This window comes from Notamacropus eugenii, chromosome 1 (genome assembly GCF_028372415.1).
Source record: "Notamacropus eugenii isolate mMacEug1 chromosome 1, mMacEug1.pri_v2, whole genome shotgun sequence".
Lineage (NCBI taxonomy): Eukaryota > Metazoa > Chordata > Mammalia > Diprotodontia > Macropodidae > Notamacropus > Notamacropus eugenii.
In genome coordinates, this window is record NC_092872.1 from 145282399 (window position 1) to 145305669 (window position 23271).

The 23271-nt window shown below is 44.0% G+C and overlaps 1 protein-coding gene across 1 annotated transcript; it reads right to left on the minus strand.

The window, feature by feature from the left end:
• Positions 1-693: 693 nt before the first annotated feature.
• LOC140520967 (mucin-16-like) lies at positions 694-22912 on the minus strand. Its single transcript, XM_072635473.1, has 20 exons — positions 22628-22912; positions 19299-19420; positions 19137-19204; positions 15368-15534; positions 14941-14982; positions 14626-14670; positions 13583-13707; positions 13414-13481; positions 12909-13081; positions 12171-12206; positions 9297-9421; positions 9126-9193; positions 8222-8394; positions 6165-6200; positions 4451-4516; positions 4093-4214; positions 3920-3987; positions 3317-3489; positions 1676-1711; positions 694-973 (listed from the first exon to the last, which is right to left on the minus strand). The coding sequence occupies exons 2-20, from the start codon at positions 19407-19409 to the stop codon at positions 732-734; spliced, it is 1944 nt and encodes a 647-aa protein (XP_072491574.1). The 5' UTR covers positions 19410-19420; positions 22628-22912; the 3' UTR covers positions 694-731.
• Positions 22913-23271: the final 359 nt, after the last annotated feature.

Below are 23271 nucleotides of genomic sequence, written 5' to 3' on the forward strand. Positions count from 1 at the left end.
CTCAAAGAATTGGACAAGTCATTGGAAATGCTATGTTCAAAATACATTTAAATCAACCCTCTATGAATGAATAGCAAACATACCCACTAAGGGAAATGATATACCCTCCGAACCATAGCAAAAGTTGGTATAACCCTTGGCAAAATGGAATGAGGGATTAGAAGGATTAACTGAAGAAAAGGGAAAGGAAGAGTTTACTGATGGTGCAGCAGAATATTAGGGCCTCAGAATACACTGGAAAGCGGTAGCCTCTAAGCCAAGTACTAGGTGGATATTGGAAAGTCCTTGCATAGGTGGAAGGGGTCAATATGCTGAATTTGTGGCAGTGCATCAAGCTGTCAAAACATTCCAAGGAGGACAGAGTGACATATTGACTGATTCATGAATGGTAGCTAATTGCTTAGATACATGAATGCCCATGTGGAAACAAATCACATGTATATATACATATATATAGATATATACATAGATATAGATATAAATATATATAAATATATCTATCTTTATCTATAAATATATATGTATGTTATATATATAAAGATGTAAATGATATACACATGTGTGTGTGTATATATATACATATACATATATGTATATATATGTATATATATGTATATGTACTTAGTCATTCACTCCACAGCAGGAAATTTATGTCCTGTCTTCTGTGTGGGTATGTGTGCACATGTGTTTGGGAGGAGGTCTTTGAGGGTCACCCTCCCTCACACAAGATGTTATACCCTGTGTTTCAGGTACTGCTTTATCTTTGTTTGGAAGGGTTTTCTTAGAATGAGGTGATTCTTCATATTTAACGCAAGGTTCTTAACTTTCTTATCACAATCATATTCTCTACATAGCTTCCATGTGGGATCTAATGGATAGTCGCCTAATGTTGCTGATTTTCTACCTCTGGAGGATGGAGGACCTGAGGGTTCCTTGAAAGTTGGGACTGATGATGCATTGGGATCAGGAACTGCTGTAAAAATGAAGAAGTAGTACTGACATTGCATACTGCCCAACACCACTGTGTCCTATAACTCTTTGTGATCATTCCAATTGGTATATGGTTATTAACTCAGAGTTGCACATGTAGGGGATACATAATAAGTGTTTGAAAAATGAAGGAATGAAGAAAGTATCAATAAATGAGTGAATCTGGACAGGCACTTCAGGTTGACTTAGCTGCCTGGGGCCACACAGGAGGAGCCTTTTATAAGGACATGTCTAATGGGTCCTGCTGATGACACTCCAAGAAAAAGAGGTATTCAGTGGTACAATGGACACCATCATGACTTTCCCTCAGAAAATCTCTCTGAAAGAGTTGATTTACCCTGCTAATTCCCCTGACCATTCCATGCGCATGCCTTGCTAAGGTATCACCATGCAACCTCAGAGAGAGACCTAGAATCCCAGAAAATGAAAGAGTGTCTCTGGATCACAAAGGTCCAGAAGGATGGAGAGCCCATTTCTATACAACCTGGGACATTTTCTTCAGGGAAAGCCCTCAGAGACCATCTAACCCTCTTCTAATGCATTCTTAACATCTTGAGTGTTCACAATGATTTCTATTGCTGGGAAATTTACTATGGTGTGGAGAATTTCTTGGTAAAGCCTACAGAGTTAACTTCAGTGGAAGGAACAGAAGACTGCAAGTTGATTTGGATATCAAGACACTTACTGGTGAAGAGCTGTAAGGGATGGTGTTCATTACAACCTGTAAAGCAAAATAAGATATAATGAAGGGAAGATCAGAAACGAAGGAAGAGGAAATGGGAGAGACCCAAAGATGAGAGCAAGAGCTGTCAACATTTCATTTGTGCCAAATCATGAAAGAGAAGAGGAATGGCATTCCTGAGGACACGAAGAAAGAGACTGGGAATGAAAACATCTTCAGATTTGTAAATGGAGGACATGGACGCTGGATATGGGGAATGGCCTTTCCTGTTTGTGCACCCTGAACCTTAGCCATGACGTGAACGGCAGAGTCTGAGTTCTCCTGTTATATCCTTAAGGGAGGAGAGTGCAATTCTTCAGGGCCCTTCCGTAATCTGTTCCATGAAGTTCTTACATGAGGATAGAAGTAAGAAGGACCCTTCAATCTTCTGAGATTTAGATGGATCCAAGAGCCCTGATCCCTTTCATTTTTGCCTTTTCCTGGCTTGCAGAAACTCGGTAGGAATTCAAGCCCCCTACTGTCTAACCCGTTCATCTCTAAGAGCATGGAAGAACGCTTATAGACAAAAGGTACCACTTCAAAAGCTTTTTCATTCCTTGTGGTCCAAGCTTCCTGTAGATGTACTCATTCCGTTCCACTCCCAGCAAAATGTGATTTAGCCTAAGCATGGAAACCTTCTGTGAATGGGTGTCCACTGCATTAATCAATGAGAACAATTTGCTTTCATGTGAGTATCAATACTCACATGAGTATTTTGACGCAGGAATTTTCACGCCTTCCTTAACATTCTGCTGAGGCCAAGTAGAAGCATCTTATATAATATGCCCCATGAGAGGTACTGGAATGTTTGAAGACAATCTTTATACCTCTTTCATCTGACTAAATACCTCAAGTTCCTTGAAGCAATCTTCTTATCACATCATTTCAATTTCCCATCATGGCCATTTTCTGTCTATATATGTTCTTTCTGAAGGCTGGATCCTCAGATCACAACAGATTACTATCATCAAGGGCTGATAAGGCCAGATGATAAGGGAACTAGCATCTTCCTCTTTACAGTCTCTAGATTTACCTTCATGAAATCTAATTGGTGTCTTCGCAACATGAATCCTTTCTGGTCATGTCCCCATCACCCTCTGGTCAGCCAGATTACTGGGTAACTCTGCATCCATATTTTGGCCTTACGTTGGTTAAATGTCAGGTTCTTAGATGTGATGCACCTTTCTAATTTTTGTGGAGTTTATTTTCTGCCTTCTATTATTGACCACCCAACACTTCTACTTGTCTGTCCTTTGTCTATTTTCTGCCATCTACGATTCTACACGATTGATGGCTAAAAACATTACATATAACAGGATCAAAAGCAGAGTTCAAGAGTGGGCAGCAAATGAAAAAAGTCAGACAAAGAGAAAGAATGGCTTAAGGTAACCAGGAAATAGACATGGGTACGGCTGATTGAGTGCAAGTGGATGAACAAGGGAAGAGTGAGAACATGAGCTGCTGGGGTGGGGCTGGGGTGGGAGAGATGGCCTGAATCTAAGTGGGGAATCAAGGGAAAAGATAGGAATGTTGGGACTATGGTCTCATTACAAAGCTTATGCTGGAGGGAAAGAGATCAATGGTTGTGCCAGTGAGGAATCTCACCATCAAGGTAGAAACTTTCCTTTTCCACAATGTAGGGGCCCAGTCTGCTGATACCCTCAGTCTGTTTGCTCAGCTCCCAATATGCCTTGTATTTGTCTAAGGAGGGATTGGTCGGCCCCCCTCGAAAGTTGCACACAACTTCCACTCCAGTTTTTGAGCCACCCTTGAGAGATCTGTGGAAGGAAACAAATGCTGAGGTTCCTGAGTTTCGATGCTGAGAAAATTACTTCTAGGAGACAGTGGGGACAGTTCAGCTGAGATTTCCTGCCATCACAAAGGCTGATACGGAATCCTTGATGGTGGAAACATGCCCATTCCTTGTGTGGGGAGTTTGCCTGTGCAGCCACACAACTCCCACTTGAGAAATGTATTTCCACAAGCCAGCATTTATTCCCAATCACGACACACAAGGGGAATCACTTTCCTAAGGACTCTGGAAGGAAGAGAATGGGTAGGAAATCCTGCTCAGATTTGAAAAAGGAGGAAATGGACCGTCCATGGAGACAGTGCTTCTGTTGTCCACCCACCCTGCACGTTAGCCATGAAACTGGGGGCATCATGGGAGATGATGTGTGGGCCTGACAACTTCTTCTCAGGTCTCACCTCAGGGCCACCACTTGGCATCCATCATAGGAGGAAGCAATGCTGCTTTCCCCGAACAAGGGTTTGAACTGTGAAGGAAATAAGAAGGGGAATGAATAACCAGATTTTCAGCCCCCACGGTGGAGAAGCTTGCTATGCAGGAATGGGTCTGGACAGGGCCTGTGAAATCTCACCACGCGACGAAGCATTCTCTGGATGTTATTGAAAATGCCAGAGCTATGGTCATCCATGCCTTCCATGTAGCGTAAGTTCGTGATGGTAAAGCGGATGGGTAAAAATGTCATGTTGTCACCGGCTGTTACAGAGGAAGGAAACAAAAGATCCAGCCCTGAATCCTGGGCATGTCTTGTACTGTCTTACGCTTTCCTGGAGGGCAATCTCATACTCCATGGCCCACTGACATTCACATCAAGGAATCCCTAACCACTTCCTCTCTTTTCCTTGCCTATGTCCCCACAGTTGTTCTTCCCCTTTTCTAGTTATGCACACAATGATACTCCTGGGAATGCCTATCAGCCGCATTCTTTTTACCTGAGGAAGTGGAGGATTGTGATGGAGTCAGAGAGGTGTCTGCAGGGTAACTGGTTCTCACAGGAACTGAGGAAAAATCATGAAGAGTGGAAATCACTGATAAAGACACTGTGGACAATTTCATAGTGGATGTGGGAGAAAAGTGAACACCTGGATGTAGTCACAGAATGCTTTGGGGAGGAGTTAAAGCAGTGGAAACAGATATTTGAAAAATGGGCTTCTCCTGACAAACTTGTCAAGCTGTGCGCTTCTTGTTTAGAATGGTCCAGGTCTTCACTTCTTTTAGGTTTTGAATGGGAAACATGGACTCATTTCCTAGAACTATGGGAGTATTTCTTGAGAAGCTGTTAAATCAACTGCCAGAAATTCATATCCTTCTTTCTTCGGTGTATGTGAGGATTAATGAGGGGAGAGCCTTGCAATATCCAACATACCAAGGTCACTGTCCCCCACCCAAGATGATGCACCAAGTCTCAGATTCTGATTCGCTCATTTGGAAGGAGGTGATTTTTAAGGATCGTGGCCATTTTCATTTTCCTAATCACATTCTTTAAGCAGCTTCCATGGGGGACCCAGTGGACATCACCTAGCATCCTAATCTTGCTGATTTTCTACCTGCGCGGGCTGCAGGCCCTAAAGATGCCTTGAGAGTCACAAATGATGACAGAATGGGGTTTGACGCCAAAAGGTGTCAAAAAAGAAAGAAATACTGACACTGAAACGTGACAGAAACTATTGTGTCTTAAAACTCTTTCAGATCAACTCAATTGTCATGGGGTTATTAATTCCGGGTTCCCCCTGTAGGAGATGTCAAATAAGTGTTTGACAAATCACTACATGATTGAAGGTGGATGGGTATTTCTAGTTGCCTGTGCTGCCTGGGCTATTACAGAAGTAATCTTTCAGAAGGCCATGGCTAAGGTGCCGAGCTGGTGACACTATGAGCTCCAGTGACACTTCGGAATACTTCCTAAATACCATTATGAGTTCTCCTTTAGAATATCTCTCTAAAAGAGGTGAGGTCCACTGTTAATCCCCTTGACCATCTCGTGGGGATGCTTTGCTAAGTTTTCACCATGCTATCTCAGACAGAGGCTCTGGATTCCCCCACAACAGAATGTAAACCCCCTTCCGAACAAAGATTCCCACATTTTTTCACCCTCTACTCTGAGCACCGAGTTCAGAGATTGATACATAGATGGAAGTTAAGCAATGTTTGGTGCATCATTGACTGATGGTGAAGACAGCTTAACAAGTCATCTCCACCCAGTTTCGAGCCAAGGAAGGGCGAGTGATGAAACAGGAAGCCATTTTTGCATGGCAAGGGAGACTCAAAGGATCTTGAGTGCCTTTTCCCTACATTTCAGTCTTTTCTTCACAGTTTCACCAAATCCTATTATATCAGAACTAAAATCATGCTGAGAGGAAATCTAATTGAAGAACACATGCACACTCCAGTATCCCTGAGAACTTGTCCTTTAGCTGACATTTGAAGACCTCCAGTGACAGGAGGTCTTTGTTTCCCATGATTTACGGAAACATGCTAACTCTATATCTTGGATTCCTTTCTCATATCACCTGAAAATGGCCTCCAGGGTCAGGGACTTGGGCATGGCAAAGGCACTGGCCTCCAACTTTAGGGGTCAAGAAAGGAGTAAGGTTCAGTGCTCCCAGATGGCTCAAGATTATGAGATGAGAGTGCCCACATACTTACCAACACTGGGTAGATCTGGACCAGGTTCATTATAACCTGGAAACAAAAAGGTTGACAATGAGGGTCATGAATACATCATGGCAGAAAAGAACAGAAAGGAATTCTCATACTGAATAACACAGGTAAAGTGGATCAGCTCTGCTGCACCTGATCACTTATGAGAAAAAGCTGCTTCTTGGAGGAGAACCCTATCACACCAGGACGAGATAGGAATGGGAAGCTTGCAGCTTGTGAGGAATGAGAATAAGACAAAGCATAAGTAAGTGCCTGAAATAAGGCATTCTTTCTCCTTTGGTGTATAGGAAAGTGGAAATGGTAGCTCCTCTCCTTCCACTCCTGGCTTGATGGAAAGCTTAGGATCACACATAAAGAATAGAAAGGGTCGTCATAGGCTTTCCAATGCACACCCTTCCTTCTCCAGATGAAGAAACTGAAGCTCTGAGATGCTAAAGGATTGGATTGTTGATGGACTTGGTGTCAGGGACACTGAGTCGGATTCCTCCCTCAGGCCCTTGCTTCTTTGGTTTAACCTCATTCAGTCTCAGTTTCCTCATATGGAAAATTAGAACTATGGTAGAACCTACCTCACAGGACTATTGAGAGGACCAAATGACCCAACATTGTCAGTGTTATAGAAATGCTATTGTTATTATCATTATTAGAAGGTCATTTTCATTATGACAAGGATTTCTTCAAGGTCACCCAGCTAGTAAGTGTCCAAGGGTAAGATCTGAACAATGTCTTCTCTTTTTTTCTTGGAGAGAGAAGGTTCTCTCTTCTCAAAAACTTCAAAGAATAATCCTAATTTTGAATCCTTTCTGCCACTGTTCAAATGAATTCAACATGCCTTTATTGAGCTAGTTGGTGCTGTGGGAAAATTCCAAAAAAATACAATGCTAACCATCTTTCTCTAGTCACCTCACATTGCTGTCAGAGGCACAATGATAACAATTACTGTTCAGTCAGTTTTCAATTTTGTGAGACTCTTCATCATCCCATCCGGATGTTTTCTTGGCAAACAAAATGGATTGCTTATCCATTTCCTTCTTCCACTAGTTATTATTTTTTTCCAATAATTAATCACTTTACTTTTGCTTCTTAACATTGACTTCCACAACATTTTGAATTCCAATTATTCCCCCCATCCCTCCCTTCTGAACACCCAAAGACAGCGTGCTTTCTGATTGCCCCTTCCCACAATCTGCCCTCCCTTCTCTCATACCCTTCCATCTCTTCTTCCCTTCCTCTCTGTTTTCTTCTGGGGCACGGAAGATTTCGATAAAGCTATATCAATATTGCTTGCCTTCCCAATGAGAATAGGGGGAAGAGAGTGAGAGAAAATCTGGAACTTTTGTAAAAAACAAAAACCAAAACAAATGGGAAACATGCTTCTTTACATGGAGTAGGTGAAGAAAATAAAATATTCAATTAACAAACCCAAAAACTAGGACTACAAACAAATTAGTCCAAGACACTAGAATTCTTTCCACATAGACTCACAGGGCCAGAGAGTCTCTCGTTGGCACATTAAACTGCTGACTGTAGCTCAACAAGAGCTCCAGCAGCATCTTCCCAGAAATTGTTAAAGGACATAATGTTTTCCCTGTTCTATCCTCACGTAGAATTTTGCATTTATTTCTATTAAAAGTTACCTGGTCAAATTTGTCACATTGTCTCAGCTTTCTGGATTCTGGTTCTACGCAACACATCAATGACCCTTTCTCGCCTAGTCTCACGGTATCAATAATTGGTTTCCATCTACGTATCTCTCTAAGCCATTGAGAAAAAGGTTGAAGAAGACAGGACCAAGGAATGCTCTGTATAGTTTCCGTCAGATGTCAAGAAACTCACAAACTCAGAGGAAAGGTCTCCGTAGAGGAACAGGTAAGGTCTCTAGAGTCTGTCTTTCTCTCTTCTGAATTGCTGCATGAGATTAGAACCTTGTTCATAGCAGAAGCGTCAGAAGGAAAGGCGAACGTTCAGATTAAAAGAGAGGAGGAAGAGAAGAGACAGAGGCAGAGATAGATGTTAAGACTTCCTTCCATGAGACTGCTTACCATTGATGTAGAGACTATCTTTGTCGAGGGAGTAGTGGCCCAGTAGCCGGATACCACGAGTTTGGTTGCTCAGCTCGTGGAAAATCTGCTTGGCATCTAGATGAGTGCTGCTGGCAAATGGGAGACACGTGCAGATGGCATCTACAGCTGTCTGTGATCCTTTCTTCACAGGCCTAGGAAAACAGATACTCTGGATAAACTGAGAAAGAGTGGTAGGGACACAATTTTTTATGATTATTTTTCAATGAGGAAAACAGTAATGATAATTGTCATTTCTGTAGTGACATTGCAAAGCGCTCCCTTCAAGCAACTTTATCAAGAATATGGTATGAGTACTCTCTTCTGTGTTCTACAGATGGAGAAATTCAGAAAAGGTAAGTCACGTTACTCATCCATGTTCAAAGACACTGGCATTAAAGCTGGAATTTGAATTCAGCTCTTCTGAATCCAATGGAATTGGGGGTAATAGAAGCAAGAAAGAACTCCAGGCATAGCCAAAATTGTGATCAGATTATAGTGACTCCCCCAAATGAATGTAAGCTCGTTGAGGAAAAAGATTGTTTGGTGGTTTTATTGGGGGAGAGGAAGACATTTGTTTTTGTTTTGCTTTTCTGACCCCAGTGCCTGCCACTGTTCACAGAATCTCGCTGATACTACATGCATTTCGCTGAATGGATTGATGCATGTGAGGTGTAGAACTGGCTCTAGATAGAAATCCTAAAATATATGTCTTCTAAAGGACGGGGAGAGAAAGGAGAAGAGATTCCTTTTGACAGGGCTAGCATGAAACTAGAGGAAACAGAATGTGTGAGTCAATGTACAGTGAAGCTTTGAAGTCTGTGCTTCAAACGTAGAGCTCTCTCCCAGGAGACTCACTTGCAAGTCCCCAGCTTGGCAGCCTTACCTGAGTTCAGTCACTTTGCATGCAGAGTACAGGGAACCAAAGGTGGTGTTTTTGAATGAGTGGCCAATCTGGTCAAAAAAGAAACAAAGAGAAACAAATGGTGAGTATGTCAGGTGGATGTTCAAGATATTAGGGCAGCTCGGCAGGGTGGCTGGAAGCAGGCAGTCTCACCAGATGCTGCATCATGGTGTCTACGATATTGAATTGGATTGAGTTCGGACAGCTCATGTCTGCCAAATACCGGAGGCTGGTGATGGTCAGCTTCAGGGTGAAACACTTCAGGCTGGGTTCCATGGCTATAAGAGGGAGGGAGAGAGAAGCCCAGGTTTTCAACTGGAGGCATATTTGTCTCGTGCCTCTTAAGAGTGCGTGGAGTAAAGGAGTAGTCGTACTGGCTCAGTGACTGGCTTTGAAGTCAGGAAGACCTGGTTTTACCTCCAAAACTTATTAGCTTGGTGAACATTGGCAAGTCACTTGGCCCCTCTGATCCTCAGGCATAGACCTAAAACTAATACGTAGAAAGGATACAATATGCATCGTTGACATCGTAATGTGGCCTAGGATGTACGCAGAAGTAAATTCAAAGTTTGGATATGATGTGGTCGTAGCACTCCTAACAGAACTTCTTACACCCTCCAAGCTCAGAACCAAGCATGAACTATTCAGAGGGCAATAAAGATTCATAACCTATAAGCGCTGGAAGGAACCGCATTTCCTTGCTTATCTACTCCAACCGCTTAATTTGAGGAAAAGAAAGCCACAGCCAAGGTAGGGGAATAGACTGACTCAAGTCTACAAAAAGCAATTAGGGGAGATAAGTCTGACTTTGGGAAAGTGGCGTTGACTACATTAGATACATAGATGGGCCTGACAAAGAAAATTCTGCAAAGCCAGTGCAAAAGGCTTCAGCTGGATATGGTGAGCATGAGACATTGTGATGTAGGAAGAGCAGCAATTTGACTGAAACTGTAGGAGAGCTGGCAAAATGTGCCCAGCTCCTCCTTGTGTCTTCCAATCTTTCAAAGTCAATCCCAGAAGTATAAATGGCCATACAGCTATGGTAAGATAGGAGCTGAATGAAACTTACTGGGAAAATCATTCAAATATCAGGTGGTAGTGGAGGAACTGCCATTATGCAGCAAGCGAAAGATTTCCAAAAACGAACAACTTGACCTGAAAGTTGTTTGCTGTGCCAACTAGGTATAACTGTGGATCTGACTCATTAACTCATTAACAGGTTGCTCGGTGGCTGAGGTCTAGCCTAACAAAGAGCTACACCCATTATCCTGCACAGAAATGGTCACTAAGTAGCTACATTTCACTGAGCAAGCAGCAGACAATCAGCCTTGGATGATGGTTCGGGAGCCAGGGTTTTTTCAAAAGATTCTTATCGAAAAAGTATCTTGAGCATCAGGACAGCTTTGAGTCCTTTGAGTGACCCATTGCCCAGGTTAGGTGTTGTGTTTGGTTTGTTCAATTCTGCAGCATATCGGGGTAAAAGCTCCGGTTCAAGAAATAGATTCTATTTATATCATATGGTGACTGGCTTGTATGCTGCAGCAAATAGGAAGAAGGAGCTGGCTAGCTGGCTTCTGGGCAGTTATGTAATACTTTGAATGCTGCCAATCTAGTCCATGAACAAAAGGCCATTCCTTTACAAGAGTAACGCTGCCATGGAACAACACAATTTGGGGAGGACACAACTGCAGGTGTACCACAATGGAAAGATATATGTCAGAGATTATTAGGCTGCAGCATGTTGCTCCTGATGACTCACCCATTGTAAGCTTGTTAAGGGTAGGGATTATTTTCCCTTTTTCTTTGTTCTTCCATCATTTGGAATAATGTTTGTTACCCGTGGGAAATGTTAAGAAAACACTTGTAAGTATTGAAATATTGGAGTACATGTTAAATGGGTTGGAAGGAGGAAAAGCTTAGAGGCAGAAAAGCTATGTTCCAAGTTGATGCAGCAATCCAGGAGTCCAACTCTGAGAACCCAGACTACTACATGTTGTTAGTGGCGATGGGGAAGGACTAGATCTTAGATGAAATTTTTCAGAAGAATCCATGTGACTGATTGGGTAGAGGAGAAGCAGATCGAAGAATCAGAGATGGCTTCTTAGGTGGATGCCTAGGTAAAGGATACAGCAGTCAAATAAATGACAGGGCAATTAGTGGATACGGAAGAAATGAGTCAGAGTACAAACTGGAAATACTGCTTTGGGCAGCACTAACGTGATCAAGTGAAAATGGACAGATGAACTTTGTGTTGTACAATTCGAATTCACGGGAAAACAAGGGACACTTTTCAGATCTTTAGGACAGAGAGGAAATTAAAGCTCCGATGTCTTTCAAAGAGCGTTCCAAACGAGTTTCGTACTTAGAATAATGAAGAGCCAAGGGGTGCGCCTTGGGGAATATGACAAATGAGAACAGTAATGACAACCAGCAGCACCACCAAGAGTTCTGTGGCAAGTTAAGATTGACAAAGCCCCTTCCTCACAACCTGGAGCCACAGCAAGCACTATGACTCTCCTTGGACAGCTAAAGAAACTGAGGTTCAGAGAGTGTAAGTGATTTGTGAAGGGTGACAAAGCATACTGGGATCAGGATTTGAAACAAAACCTCCTCACTCCAGCTTTGGAATGCTCCCTCTATTCTATCCTGCAATCTCAGGGGAACCCGCTAGAACATAGCACCATGAGAGTATTTTGAGAAGGATATTAGAGGCCTCTGGGAACCTTGAGGAATTCATCTCCATGACTGAGGTGAGGTTTTGTGGTCAACTCACTCCTAAGCTTGGTCAGCCCAAGGTGAACTGAGGCCCAGAACTAAATCTTAAGGAATCAAGAGAATAATGGTGCTAGAAGCAGAAACAGGAAAGATCCAGCAAGAGATTTCTATGCACACACCCACCCTTCCTTCCCTGTTCCTCTCTATCTAGGCCTGAACACAGTGCTGGGGCTGAGGGGTAGAGTGAATGAGCTGTTTCCTTCCCAATAGGGACCTTAGAAGGCTGGAGATGTTGATGTACTGTAGACTTACAGTTTTTGGTGGAGTCCAAGGTCAGATAATTGTCATCTGGAGAGAGAAAGAAAGAAAGAATCACGTTGTGAGGAAAGTTTTCACCAGCCTCACTTCTCCTCCAGAGCCGTCTGAATCCAGTGACCAGATATTCATCAGGATGACTGGAGATGACCCAGGATGAGGTCATTGGGGTTAAGTGACTTGACCAAGGTCACACAGCTAGTGAGTGTCAAGTGTCTGACGTGAGATTTGAAGTCAGCTCGTCCTGATTGCTGCACTGTTTCTCTCCGCACTGCACCACCCAGCTGCCCCAGCTTGTGCTCTTCTGAAAGGGAAGAAGATCCATGTCAGGGATTGGTTGTACTTCAGGCAGCAGAGAAATTGCCTCCCCTCCAAAGAGCTCATTGACAGATTAGTCGCTAGCTGTGTACTGGCTTAATACATCTCAGAGAACCCACACCTTTCCAAGAAGAAGCATGAAAGGAGTCTGGGTCAGGTTGTAGCTTCCCTAGAACCTGGCAAAGGAAGAGAAAGAAATCTGACCCTCGAAAGTGAGAGAGTGTGAATTGGAACACATGCACCAATCCCTTGAAATAAGGAACGAAATTACAGAGCTTCATTTGCAGACCTGGGCTACTAGCCATGGGAAGATGAATGAATGGATACACGGATGCATGGCTAGATGAATGAATGAATGAATGGGTGAATGAAAAAGCATTTAACAACGACTTACTAAGTGCAAAGCTCTGTACTCACCATCGAGAAAAAGACTTCTCTCATCCAGCATGTAGGACCCCAGTTTCGTCATATTGCAGGTGTGATTTCTCAGCTCCCAATAAAGTTGTTCTTTCTGCAGGATGGGGCTGTCTGCATCTCTCCAACATGCACAAGTGACACCAACTCCAGTTCCTGTTGCTTCTTTCCAAGGCCTGGGAAAGGAGACAAAAATGGGCATCAGAAGCCCAAAATGGGACTGATAAGTCTGATAAGAATTTTGCAAGTAGGAACAGCACCCCTGAGAAGGCTGAGGTAAACCCTGAAGTAGAAGGGACTGAAAAGGGAGACTTTTGTGGGGAACTGCCAATTTTCCAAGTCTGATTCACCTCCCTGAGATGATGTGGCAAGGAGACGTGGATCGATTCAATGAGGAACTGGAAAATCGACCTGGACCCACAACACAGCGGGTTGGAGAAATCTCCTTTCTGAAGGGCACCAACTGGGTACCGTGATTCATGAGGCCAGTGACTCCCAGGGATCTCACCTGAGCGAGGTTAGTCTGCAGCCGCAATAAACAGAAGCAATGCTGGTTTTGGCCATCAAGCACCTGAGCTGGAAGTGAAAGGAGACAGTCGGATTTCAAGATCAAGCCTCTATACCAAAGGACGAGGAAAGCAGCTGGGCCAAGCGGAACGGAAGGAGTCATGTCTCACCAGGAACTTGAGGACACTCTCTGTGCCATAGAATTGACTTGAGCCCACCTGGCCCATTTCACATGTATAGATCAAGTTGGTGATGGTGAACTTGAGGGTGAAGAACTCAAATCTGCAGTCCGGAGCTACAAGAAAGAGAGTGAGAGATGTCTGAAATGCTCAATGTGCGTCATTCAGCACAGTCAGGGACACCCCATTGCAATGTACTTGGGAGGAAAAGTCAGTAACCTGGCCCTATTCACCGCATCCCTGAGGCAACCTGTAACCCTCCAAACTTGGTTCAGCCTCTCCCATCTGTCAGCATCATGATGAAGCAAGGTTACTATGAAGGAGGATTGAAATGCCCACGTGTGGGCTTGGGAACTATTCATCCCAGTGATGTAGTGTCTGTAAAGTGCCTTGTGAAAGCACTATATACATGATAGATGATGATAATGATGACTGTCTCTGGAGGCTACATACATAAGCCATTACATCTCTATCTTCAGAAGCAGCAGAATGGTTCTCCATGGTTCTACCACCGAGCTTTGCTTCTTTGATACTTCAATGTATTTGCAAACTCATATTTTGTTGTGTTTTTTCTTTTCCACACTTCTAACAACTGCCAAATACTGAATATGTGGAGGCATGTTTTCTAAGAAAATCATCATGAAAACAATCACCCTCATCTTTAAGGACACTGACCTGAAAATGTCCTATTCTTTCGTGCAAGGAAAACTCAGCAACCTGAATAAATGAATGAATCCTTTAGGAAACCTTGAGCCATAAAACTATTCTTCTGCTCACACAAGGCAACAGAATAATATTGTATTTGGAGAAAGGAGACATGGGTTCCCATCCTGCCTGTCCCCCTTGCTATCTACATGGCTCTGGGCTTCAGTGTCCTCAACTCAAAATGATGGCAGAACTCAGACTAGACTAGATGACCTGGAATTCTCCTGCCAGGACAGCCTAAGATCCTAAAATCCCCTCTCTCTCAGTCTCCTAGCCAAATGAAAGCAAAAGCTTCCAGAGAAGGGATCAAAGGTGGAAGCAGACCTTACCTGTGCAAACTGAACTTGGATTTGGCCTCCTGGATGTTACTGGAACTGAAGAGAAATATCATGAATGAACACTGTGGACCCAATGTCCATGTGACAAGGAGGGGAAGGGACTGTGACAAACAAGGAAAAGAGACTTCATTTGGATAGGGTACTGAGTCAAGCGGTGAAGACTGCATCCTGAGAAGGAGGGGGACATTATGCCTTCCTCTCACTAGTACACTCGTGGTCCATTCTTGCCTTCCTAATATGCTGGGAGAACAGGGTCGGTAAGGACAAGGGGTGTTCTCTCTTTGATACTAGGATAAGAATACTCACAACAGCTTACGCAGGAGAACAGGGACACCCTATAGTTGTAACCTACAGAGTGAGAGAGAGAGAGACAGAGAAAACAGCCATGTTTGGAAGGACCAAGAGATTTTGAGAAAGTGTGAAAGAGCAACATGAGAGAGCATCTGAAAGCAAAGGAATTGAAAACATATGGGTCATCAGCTAAGAGGAAGCATTTCAGAAAGTAGTTCCCAGGTCAGAAGTCCCTTTGCCCATCTAGGGTCCTGTGGGGCCTTGGCTACCCCTCAGACTCTGAGCGCATCAGAGGAAAGTACTTTCAGTAAGTAGGTGCCCTCCAGGCAAAGCTGGATCCTCCAAGGAACGGAAGATTGCTTTGACAGGTGAGTGCTTAAGAGGAGTGGGGCCAAGCATGGAGGTTAAAGAACTATATGTCCTGGACAGAATTACTGCTCACCATTGATGTACAGGCTTTTCCTGTCGAGGGTGTAGGGACCCAGTCTTGTAATTTTGCATGTCTGACTGCGAAAATCATGGTACATCCTCCTTTCGTCCAGGACTGGAATGGTGGGGACATTCCAATAGGCACAAAGTAGATGCACGCCAGTGCCTTTCTTCACAGACCTGTTGAAGGACACATTGTTAAGGACTGTCAAATGTCTGGCTTCTCATGGGCATGCCAAAGTTAGGTGCAGTGAGAAGGGACCATCAATGCGCCGCAAATTATTTCAGGTTTATTTTAGAATAATTCTTGATTGTAAAAGAAGTGTTTGGTAGAACTATCACTTTATTGATTTAAGGGGTTGAGGGTAGGGAAAGGCATAGACCTTTCTTGAGTAAGGCCTGTCAGCACCTTCCCTGCAACATATACTCAGATGGTTGCCTGGGGAAATTTGATGATTTGCCCAGGCTCACACAATCACCTGGTGTCAAGAGAGGGGACTTGAGCCCAGGTCTTCTTGACTCTTGGGTCCTACTCGCTACCCACTAAAACAGGCAACCTCTGGAATATAATGGATATAATGGAATCAAGATGAGCAGCACTAGCACTCCAGACACAACTTCTGCAAGACTCTGATATTGTTATAATCTTCCTGTTCACTCCTCTGTGGACCATCTTTCAACACTCACATATTTTGTAAGTAACTTCTTAATTATCCAAGCTAGTTGGTTAGCTCCTTGTGCATCCACTTCCAGCTCTTTGAACAATTGCCATTTTGCTGCCTCTGTGGAACTGTTTCACCTTCTGGGTCTTCAGAAGTTCATTTGTGGGAGATTCTTATTCTTCCTCATCTACTACAGTGCTGAGAACTGGATGGCACACAGAACTTTGTAGTTCAGAGGGAATACCATTCCCTCACAGGTGTGAACATAATTGGACTCTTGTAATCGTTGAGCGGGAGAGGCAACATGTGACCAAGAGGTAGAGGGGCTGTGGCTGAGACAGAGAAAGGAAATGGAAAGACAGAGTAAAAGATGGGGAGGGGAGGAAGAGGGGAAATATAGAAAGAAGAGTGAAAGAACAGGAGGCAGAATGTGAGAGGAAGGGAAGAGAGTAAGAGAGGAAAGTGGAGGAGGAGAGGGAAATGAGAGAAAGAGAAAGAGTGAATGAGAGGAGGAGGAGGAGAAGAGGAGGAGGAAGGAAAAGAAGGAGAGAAGGGGAGAAGGAGTGAGAGAAAGAGTTAGAAAAAGAGAAGGAGCCTAGGAAAATGAAAGGGCAGAGAATGGGGAAGTGAGGTAGCAAAAGGGACAGGGAGAGGGGGAAAGGGAAATGGGGAGAAGTGAAAGGGAGAGAAAGGGAGTGACAGACAGAGAGACAGACAGAACAAGAAAAAGTAGGGAGATAGCGTCTGTAGCCATGTGCAGACGTTAATAAGTTGAGGTGGGGGGAAAAGGCGACACAGCAATGAGAGGCAAATAAGGGAAGTGAAAGAAGAGATTCTGTTAGAGAAGGGAAATCTCAAGGTAGGTCACTGAGTTCCTGTACAGACCTCAGAACAGAGAATTCTAACCAAAAGTTGCAAGGATTGAACGTGCCTTCCTAAAGGTCTACTCTTTTTTTATCTGCCTATACAGTATAAAGAGTTATGGAGCTCTGATTAATTCTGCTACCTAACTCTTTTGTCTACCTTGATTTTGTTCCAAATATAAATAGGCCAGGCACTAGGGGAAATACAGAAAACTCCAATGAAAGCAGAGTCAAATCCCTGAATGTGAGGAAATTCCTGAATGGAGTGGGATATTAGCTATTACAAGTCATTGGAATTAAAGGCAATTTTCTTATACAAAGTGCATAAAATAGCAGAGAAAAGGACCATGTGAAAATGAGGCCCATTATATTATCCCTAAGCTAAAACTGAGCTAACCCTTATTACAAGGCATAACTGACGAAATCTCTAGCCCCTTATGGGAGAAATGGAAGGCAGGGGCATAGTAGAGACAGGTGAGACTTGGGGGACACAGCTTGCGCATATGTAGCTCCACTGCTTCCAGGAGGTAGGACACAGCAGCTACTTTCCACACTAACGCTTATCCCTTCTTCCACCAGGATGACTTGTCGAATTTCACCAGACAGGACCATTCCTAATCTTCATATGAATTCTTGGAACTCCTTTCTAAAACATAATATAATAGGAAGATGGGCCAAGGAACCTAGTCCTTATGAGCATGTGCAAGCTGCTTGGCTGATGTTCTATAGAACAGTTTTATTTGCTATCCATGTGAAGAATCTGATCGTTTCTCCTACTTTTACTATGAATGGGTGATCTGTGCTCCAAAAATATTCTGCAGTTTCACAACTGAAATATCAGAGAACAGGTATTCCCCTTTCTCCACAAATTTGAGTGTCATTTAGTTATTTCTGCCATTTTCATTACCTTGACTCGATCCTTCCATATGGTTTAAATTACATCTCTTCTGACTGTTACCATCCATGGATACTTTTCTGACTGACTACGTACAACTTGAAAATTGTATGCCCATAGACTTTAGCCATTTGTCTCGTGTGTTTGTGCATGTGTGTGTTTTAGTGTGTGTGTGTGTGTGTGTGTGTTTGTGTGTGTGTGTGTGCGCATGTATGTGTGCATTGCTCTGGGTAAAATTCACTTTTGATATGTGCTAAACTGGCCTTTAGGTGAACTAAGGGGAAGTCATTCTTTCCACCTCTGTGTCCTGGTGGTATCTCAAAACCCAATATAACCAAGATGGAACTTGGTATCTCTTCCATTTCCACTGCCCCCTCCATAAGCCTGTCCCTCTTCCAGACTTCCGTAATTTTGTGAAAGCCACCACCATCTTACCAATCACCAGGTTTCAAATCTCTGTCTCTGTTACAATTTCTTCCCTCTACCTCAGCTCCCATAACCAGTTTATTGGCTCCTTGATTTCCTTTAGTATCTTTCACATTTGTTCACACAAAGGCCCATATCAACAACCCTGACCTGGAAGCTTCCAATAACCTCCCACTTCCTCTCTTTGCTTGCAGTGCCTCCTACCCTCCCAATTCATCACCAACTCCTCCTCTCTTCTATCCATCCATCTTTCCCATGCCTGCCAGAATGATCTCCCTAAGACACATCTCTCACTATGTCACTCTCTTACAACCCAAATGTCTAGTGGCTCCTTATTGCCTCTAATGTGAATTAAAAACTCCTCCACCTGACCTTTAAAATCCTTCTCGATTTGCCTTCTTCAGTCCTGTGTTCCAGAGCGATGTACATACTGCTCACTTGGCACTTGCAGAAGACTGGCCTACCAGCTGTACCTTGAACTCAGATGTTGCATGGTGCTTTTGCATAAGATGTCTCCCATGCCTGGATTGCACTCCCTCTTCAAGATGCTCTTGGACTCCTTAGTCTCCCCTTCAAGGAACGCAGCTATGATACCACCAATAGAAAACCTTCCCTGAATCCTCTCAGTTGTCAGTGTCCTCTCTCTCCTCAACTCACCATGTATTTAGGTCACACATTGTATCCCCTCAGCGCCACCACAATGCCAACTCCTTGAGGTCAGGGCCTGTTTTGTCTTGAGAATAGCTACCTAGCGCTGCTGCTGGGAAGCAACCCAAAGCTTCTTGAAGCAAATCGTGGTGGGACAGCCTCTGGTACTGGCAGTAGTCTTCCTGGTGTTGTCCAAAAAGTGACCATAGACCCAACAAAAAGGAAGAACTGCACCAGGCATCATCTGTTTCCCTGACAACCTGGGCCCATCTCCCTCAGTGTCCTTACCTTAGTGACTTCAGCTTGCAACCAGAGAAATGGAAGGCAATGCAGCTCTTTTCAAATATTGCTCCGACCTGAAAAGCAAGACAGAGATTGAGGGAGCCCCTGGACATATGGGGCTGCAGGTCCAGAGAGGAGGAAGGCAGGACAGGAAGGGAAGATTCTCACCAGACTCTGTAGGATGTTCTCAGTGGCGCTGAACTGCCTGGAGCCTGACTGTTCCATGTCTGCCTTGCAGAGGAGATTGGTAATCGTAAAATCGAGTGTGAAACACTCCATAAGGCGAGTGTCTGTTTTGGGGAGAAGAGAAATTGAGTCTTGGATACATAGGATCAAAGGATTACAGATTTAGACTTGGAATGGACCTTCTAATCCCTGCATCTTGCAGGTGACGAACTTGAGGCCCAGGGAGGATTCACTGTAGTGGCCACGTTCCCATACACAGTGACAGAGGTGAGACTTGAAACTAGGTATTCACGACTTGTAGACAAACGCCCTATTCAATGGAACATGTTGCCATCCATCAACTCCAAAAAGGATACCCAAGTGAAGTTCATCTATACTTTACTGGAAAGAAAACTGGCCATCTTGACTCCAATTATGCATCTGTGATAGGACCTCCCTAACCCCTCCCTCCACTACCACCTTCTTCTGCAACTCCCACCTCCTCTGCTTACAGTCAGTTTCCCAAAGAAACACTTCACTTCACACTATATAGGACACAGAGCACAGACACATGGAATTAGTATGGGAGGAACTGAGGAAGAGAGATGGAAAAGAATCTCGCTGTCAATGCAGATGGGAAATGATGGGGGGAAAATTAAGGATGAAAACCACCCTGGTCAACCTATATGAATGTCAGGAGAAGATAATGTTTTAGTGTGGTATGTGGCAAAAGGGACAGTGCGAGGCTAGGTCCTTAACTATCCCATGGAAATTGAGGACTAAACTACTGAGAGACCACAGGTCATCACTGGGCCACCACTTTCCCTTCTCCTTCAAGAGTATAGAGGAAAATAGGATGGGGAAGAGGATCAACAGTTTACTTTGCCAAGTCATGGGTCCATAGAGAAATTACAACACTGAATACTCACTGCTTCTTGCTGCATTGGAAGGCTATTAATTCTGACAGAGGGGAGAGAAAGACATAGAGAGACAGAAAGAGAGAGAGACAGACAGACAGAGCGAGAACGAGAGCAAGAGAGAGAGAGAGAGAGACTAAATTAAACTGATGAATAAAATCATCCAACATAACTGCAAAGGAACTATAATGAAAAATTCTCTCTAATTTCAAAGGGACAACTGATGAACTCTGGTACATATTGAGGCCTGCTACATTTTTCTTGCTTTTTTGTAAAATGGCTAATACAGAAATGTGCTTTGCATAACTTTAACATATATAACAGGAACCATATCCCTGGCCCTCTCAATGCATGGGGGACAGACCGAAACTAGGGAGAGGATTTGGAACTCAAAATTTAAGAAAGAATGGTAAAGAAAATGGATGGATCCACAGATCAGTAAGATGAGGTTCGTGAGAGACTGTGAAAAGTATGTTGTCCCTACACGTTTCTTTTGGAAACTCTCAAATTTTACTTTGCTGTTTGCAATTGGAAATGTCAGCATTTCACCAAAAAAAAAAAAAAAAAAAAAAAGAGGAAAATGAACTTACCACAAGGACCGCTAGATTTGACAAGGGAGTGAACAGAGTGTCACACCACTCAAGTCAAAAAAGCCCCAAAACAGAGGTGCCAAGAGAGAAATGCCTACACAAGGAAATTCTTATGGCAAGGGTAGAGAGTGCTGGATTAGGAATCAGGACCATCTGAGTTCACATACAGCTGCAGATACTTACAACAATGGGTCAAACCAGGAAGGGTCACTTGATCAATGTCCCTTTCAGTTTCCTCATCTATGAAATGGGGAGATGGTTAAAATTCCCTGTAGAACTAAATTTAAAAAATATCTAGACGGAACTCTGTGAACCCTAAAATACTAACTATATCATGTGCAGCAGCAGCAGGAGTATCATCTTCGTGATTAAGCCAGACACAATTCTCATTTGGTGATCCAAACATATTTTCCAAAGTCTTATCACTGTACCTTACTGTGAGGTTTAAAGAAGTCTACTTACTTGTAGACACAAAAGTAGAATAGCTGGGTTCTTGGGTTGTGGTATAGGAGTGGGTACTTGTAGGAGGTAAGGAGGTGGTGAGTGCAAGGAAAGTCCAAACAAAGTGGTAAAACAATGGGGCTGGTAGAGCTGATTTATCCCCTTTTGAGGAGCTGTTGCTAGGCAAGTCACTATGACCCTGTTTACATAAACATTCTAGTCATCGATAAGGAAACCTTAAAGTGACAGCAACACCCAACTGCCAGAGCAATGGTGGGCTTCAGGGTACCTGTACTTAGACTCCCAGAAGATCCTTGGGTCCCTAGCCCTGCTGCTGAGGCAGTGACTACAGGCAGCTTTGTGGAAACAGAGGCAGCTGAGCCAGTGCCTGTTCCCCACTGATTTCCGTTGCTAGAGGGCTTCGTTAGAGCAGAGTCAGGATGAGTGTGGTCCTAGGGCTTTCTAACACAGGGGATAAGTTAAGTCTTCTGTGCTTGAAATTGTGCCCAGGGATGCCTGGGTCTCCTTTAGCGCTGGGCTCAGAGGACATTCTATTATGGGCTCACCTTCAGAGACAATAAAGATTCTGGGCTACTGTCCTGTAAAATCTGAGTGAGCAATAGACTTGGAGACTCAGATAGTTCAACCTGGGTCACAGCAGCCAGATCTGTACCGGATTCACCCTCCCTTGGTCCCTGTGGGCCACCTAGATGAAGAGCTATTCTCTCTGGCAGTCTGAACCCCACAACTTGCTACAATCTCTCCTAAGTTAACACTAGGAGAAAGTGAAGGTGTCACTTCAGTTTGGGTGCTGTATCGTGGAGGACCTGCAGAGATGTCTCTAGTCACCTTGATGATTGAAACATACTGGCCTCGATGACTAAGGTGCTTAGAGATAGCTCGGAGGTTTTCTCTAGGCCTCTAAGCAGGATCGCACTAACGATTTTCTCTAGGGGAACAAAGGTAGCAGAGATGATCGATGAGCCTCCGGGAATGCTCACTGACAACACTGGGGCCTTGGGAAAGAAATTGGTCAGTGGAACATCTCTGCTGCTCTCTGCCACTCTATGTAGGAGCTCAGGGCTAATAGGGAGTGTAAGGAAAAGAAAGACAGTGTATGTGATTTGGGTGCTGAGAGTCAGATTTCGGTTTAACACATATAGGAGAAAGCTGAGCTCATGTGCTCCAGCTTATATAGCTCACCTCAGAACAAGCTATTAGACTGGAAGGAGAGCGCCCTTGGCCATGAAGGGGGGTATCTGGCCTAGTGATGATGGCAATTGTGACCTGAGCTAAACATGAGGACCAGGGGTCACCTCTTCTTGTTGGAGAAAAACCCACAGATACTGGTGATGGAGACAGCAAATGCTGGTGTAGTTATTACCATGGATGAGTCTATTTCTCCTCCAGGCCTGGTCTTCTGGACTTTGTATTACCGAGGGTGAAGGATGTCCTATAGACAGCTGGCTCTGGGCTGCACCCTTCCACAGGACTTGATGAAACTTCCCTGAGATGAGGGTGCTGGTATCTGAGATTGCAGGGTCACCTGGTCTGCTGGTCCCCCAAGCTGGGTTGATAGCTGAGGCCAAAATACTCTCTAACACTTCACTGTACCTGCTTCTGAATTCAGTCTTTGGAGCAACAATACTACCCCTCAGGGACTGTGGTGACTATGCTGTCTCTGGGCTCTAGGCTGGATGATGTAGTTGAGCTTCTCTGAGCTCCAGGCATGGCCATGATTCCCAAGAGGCTGAAGGAATGTGAGTAGCTGGGTCCTTCAGTCAGGCAGAACAGACAAGTAGGGAGGGTTCTCTCAGGCCAGAGTCTTATCCCTGTGTTTGCAAAGCGCATCTGTTTTCTCTTAGTGCTTGCAAAAGTGTCTGTGTTCTCTGGGTAGGTGCTGTACAACTTTTGACCTTCTGTTGGCCTTTGTGTAGACATCAAGAAAGGGCTTGCGTCCCCTCCACCATCTGCTGGGATGGTGCTTGGAGGAGTGAAGGACAAGGCAGCTGAACCCGCCTCTGGTCC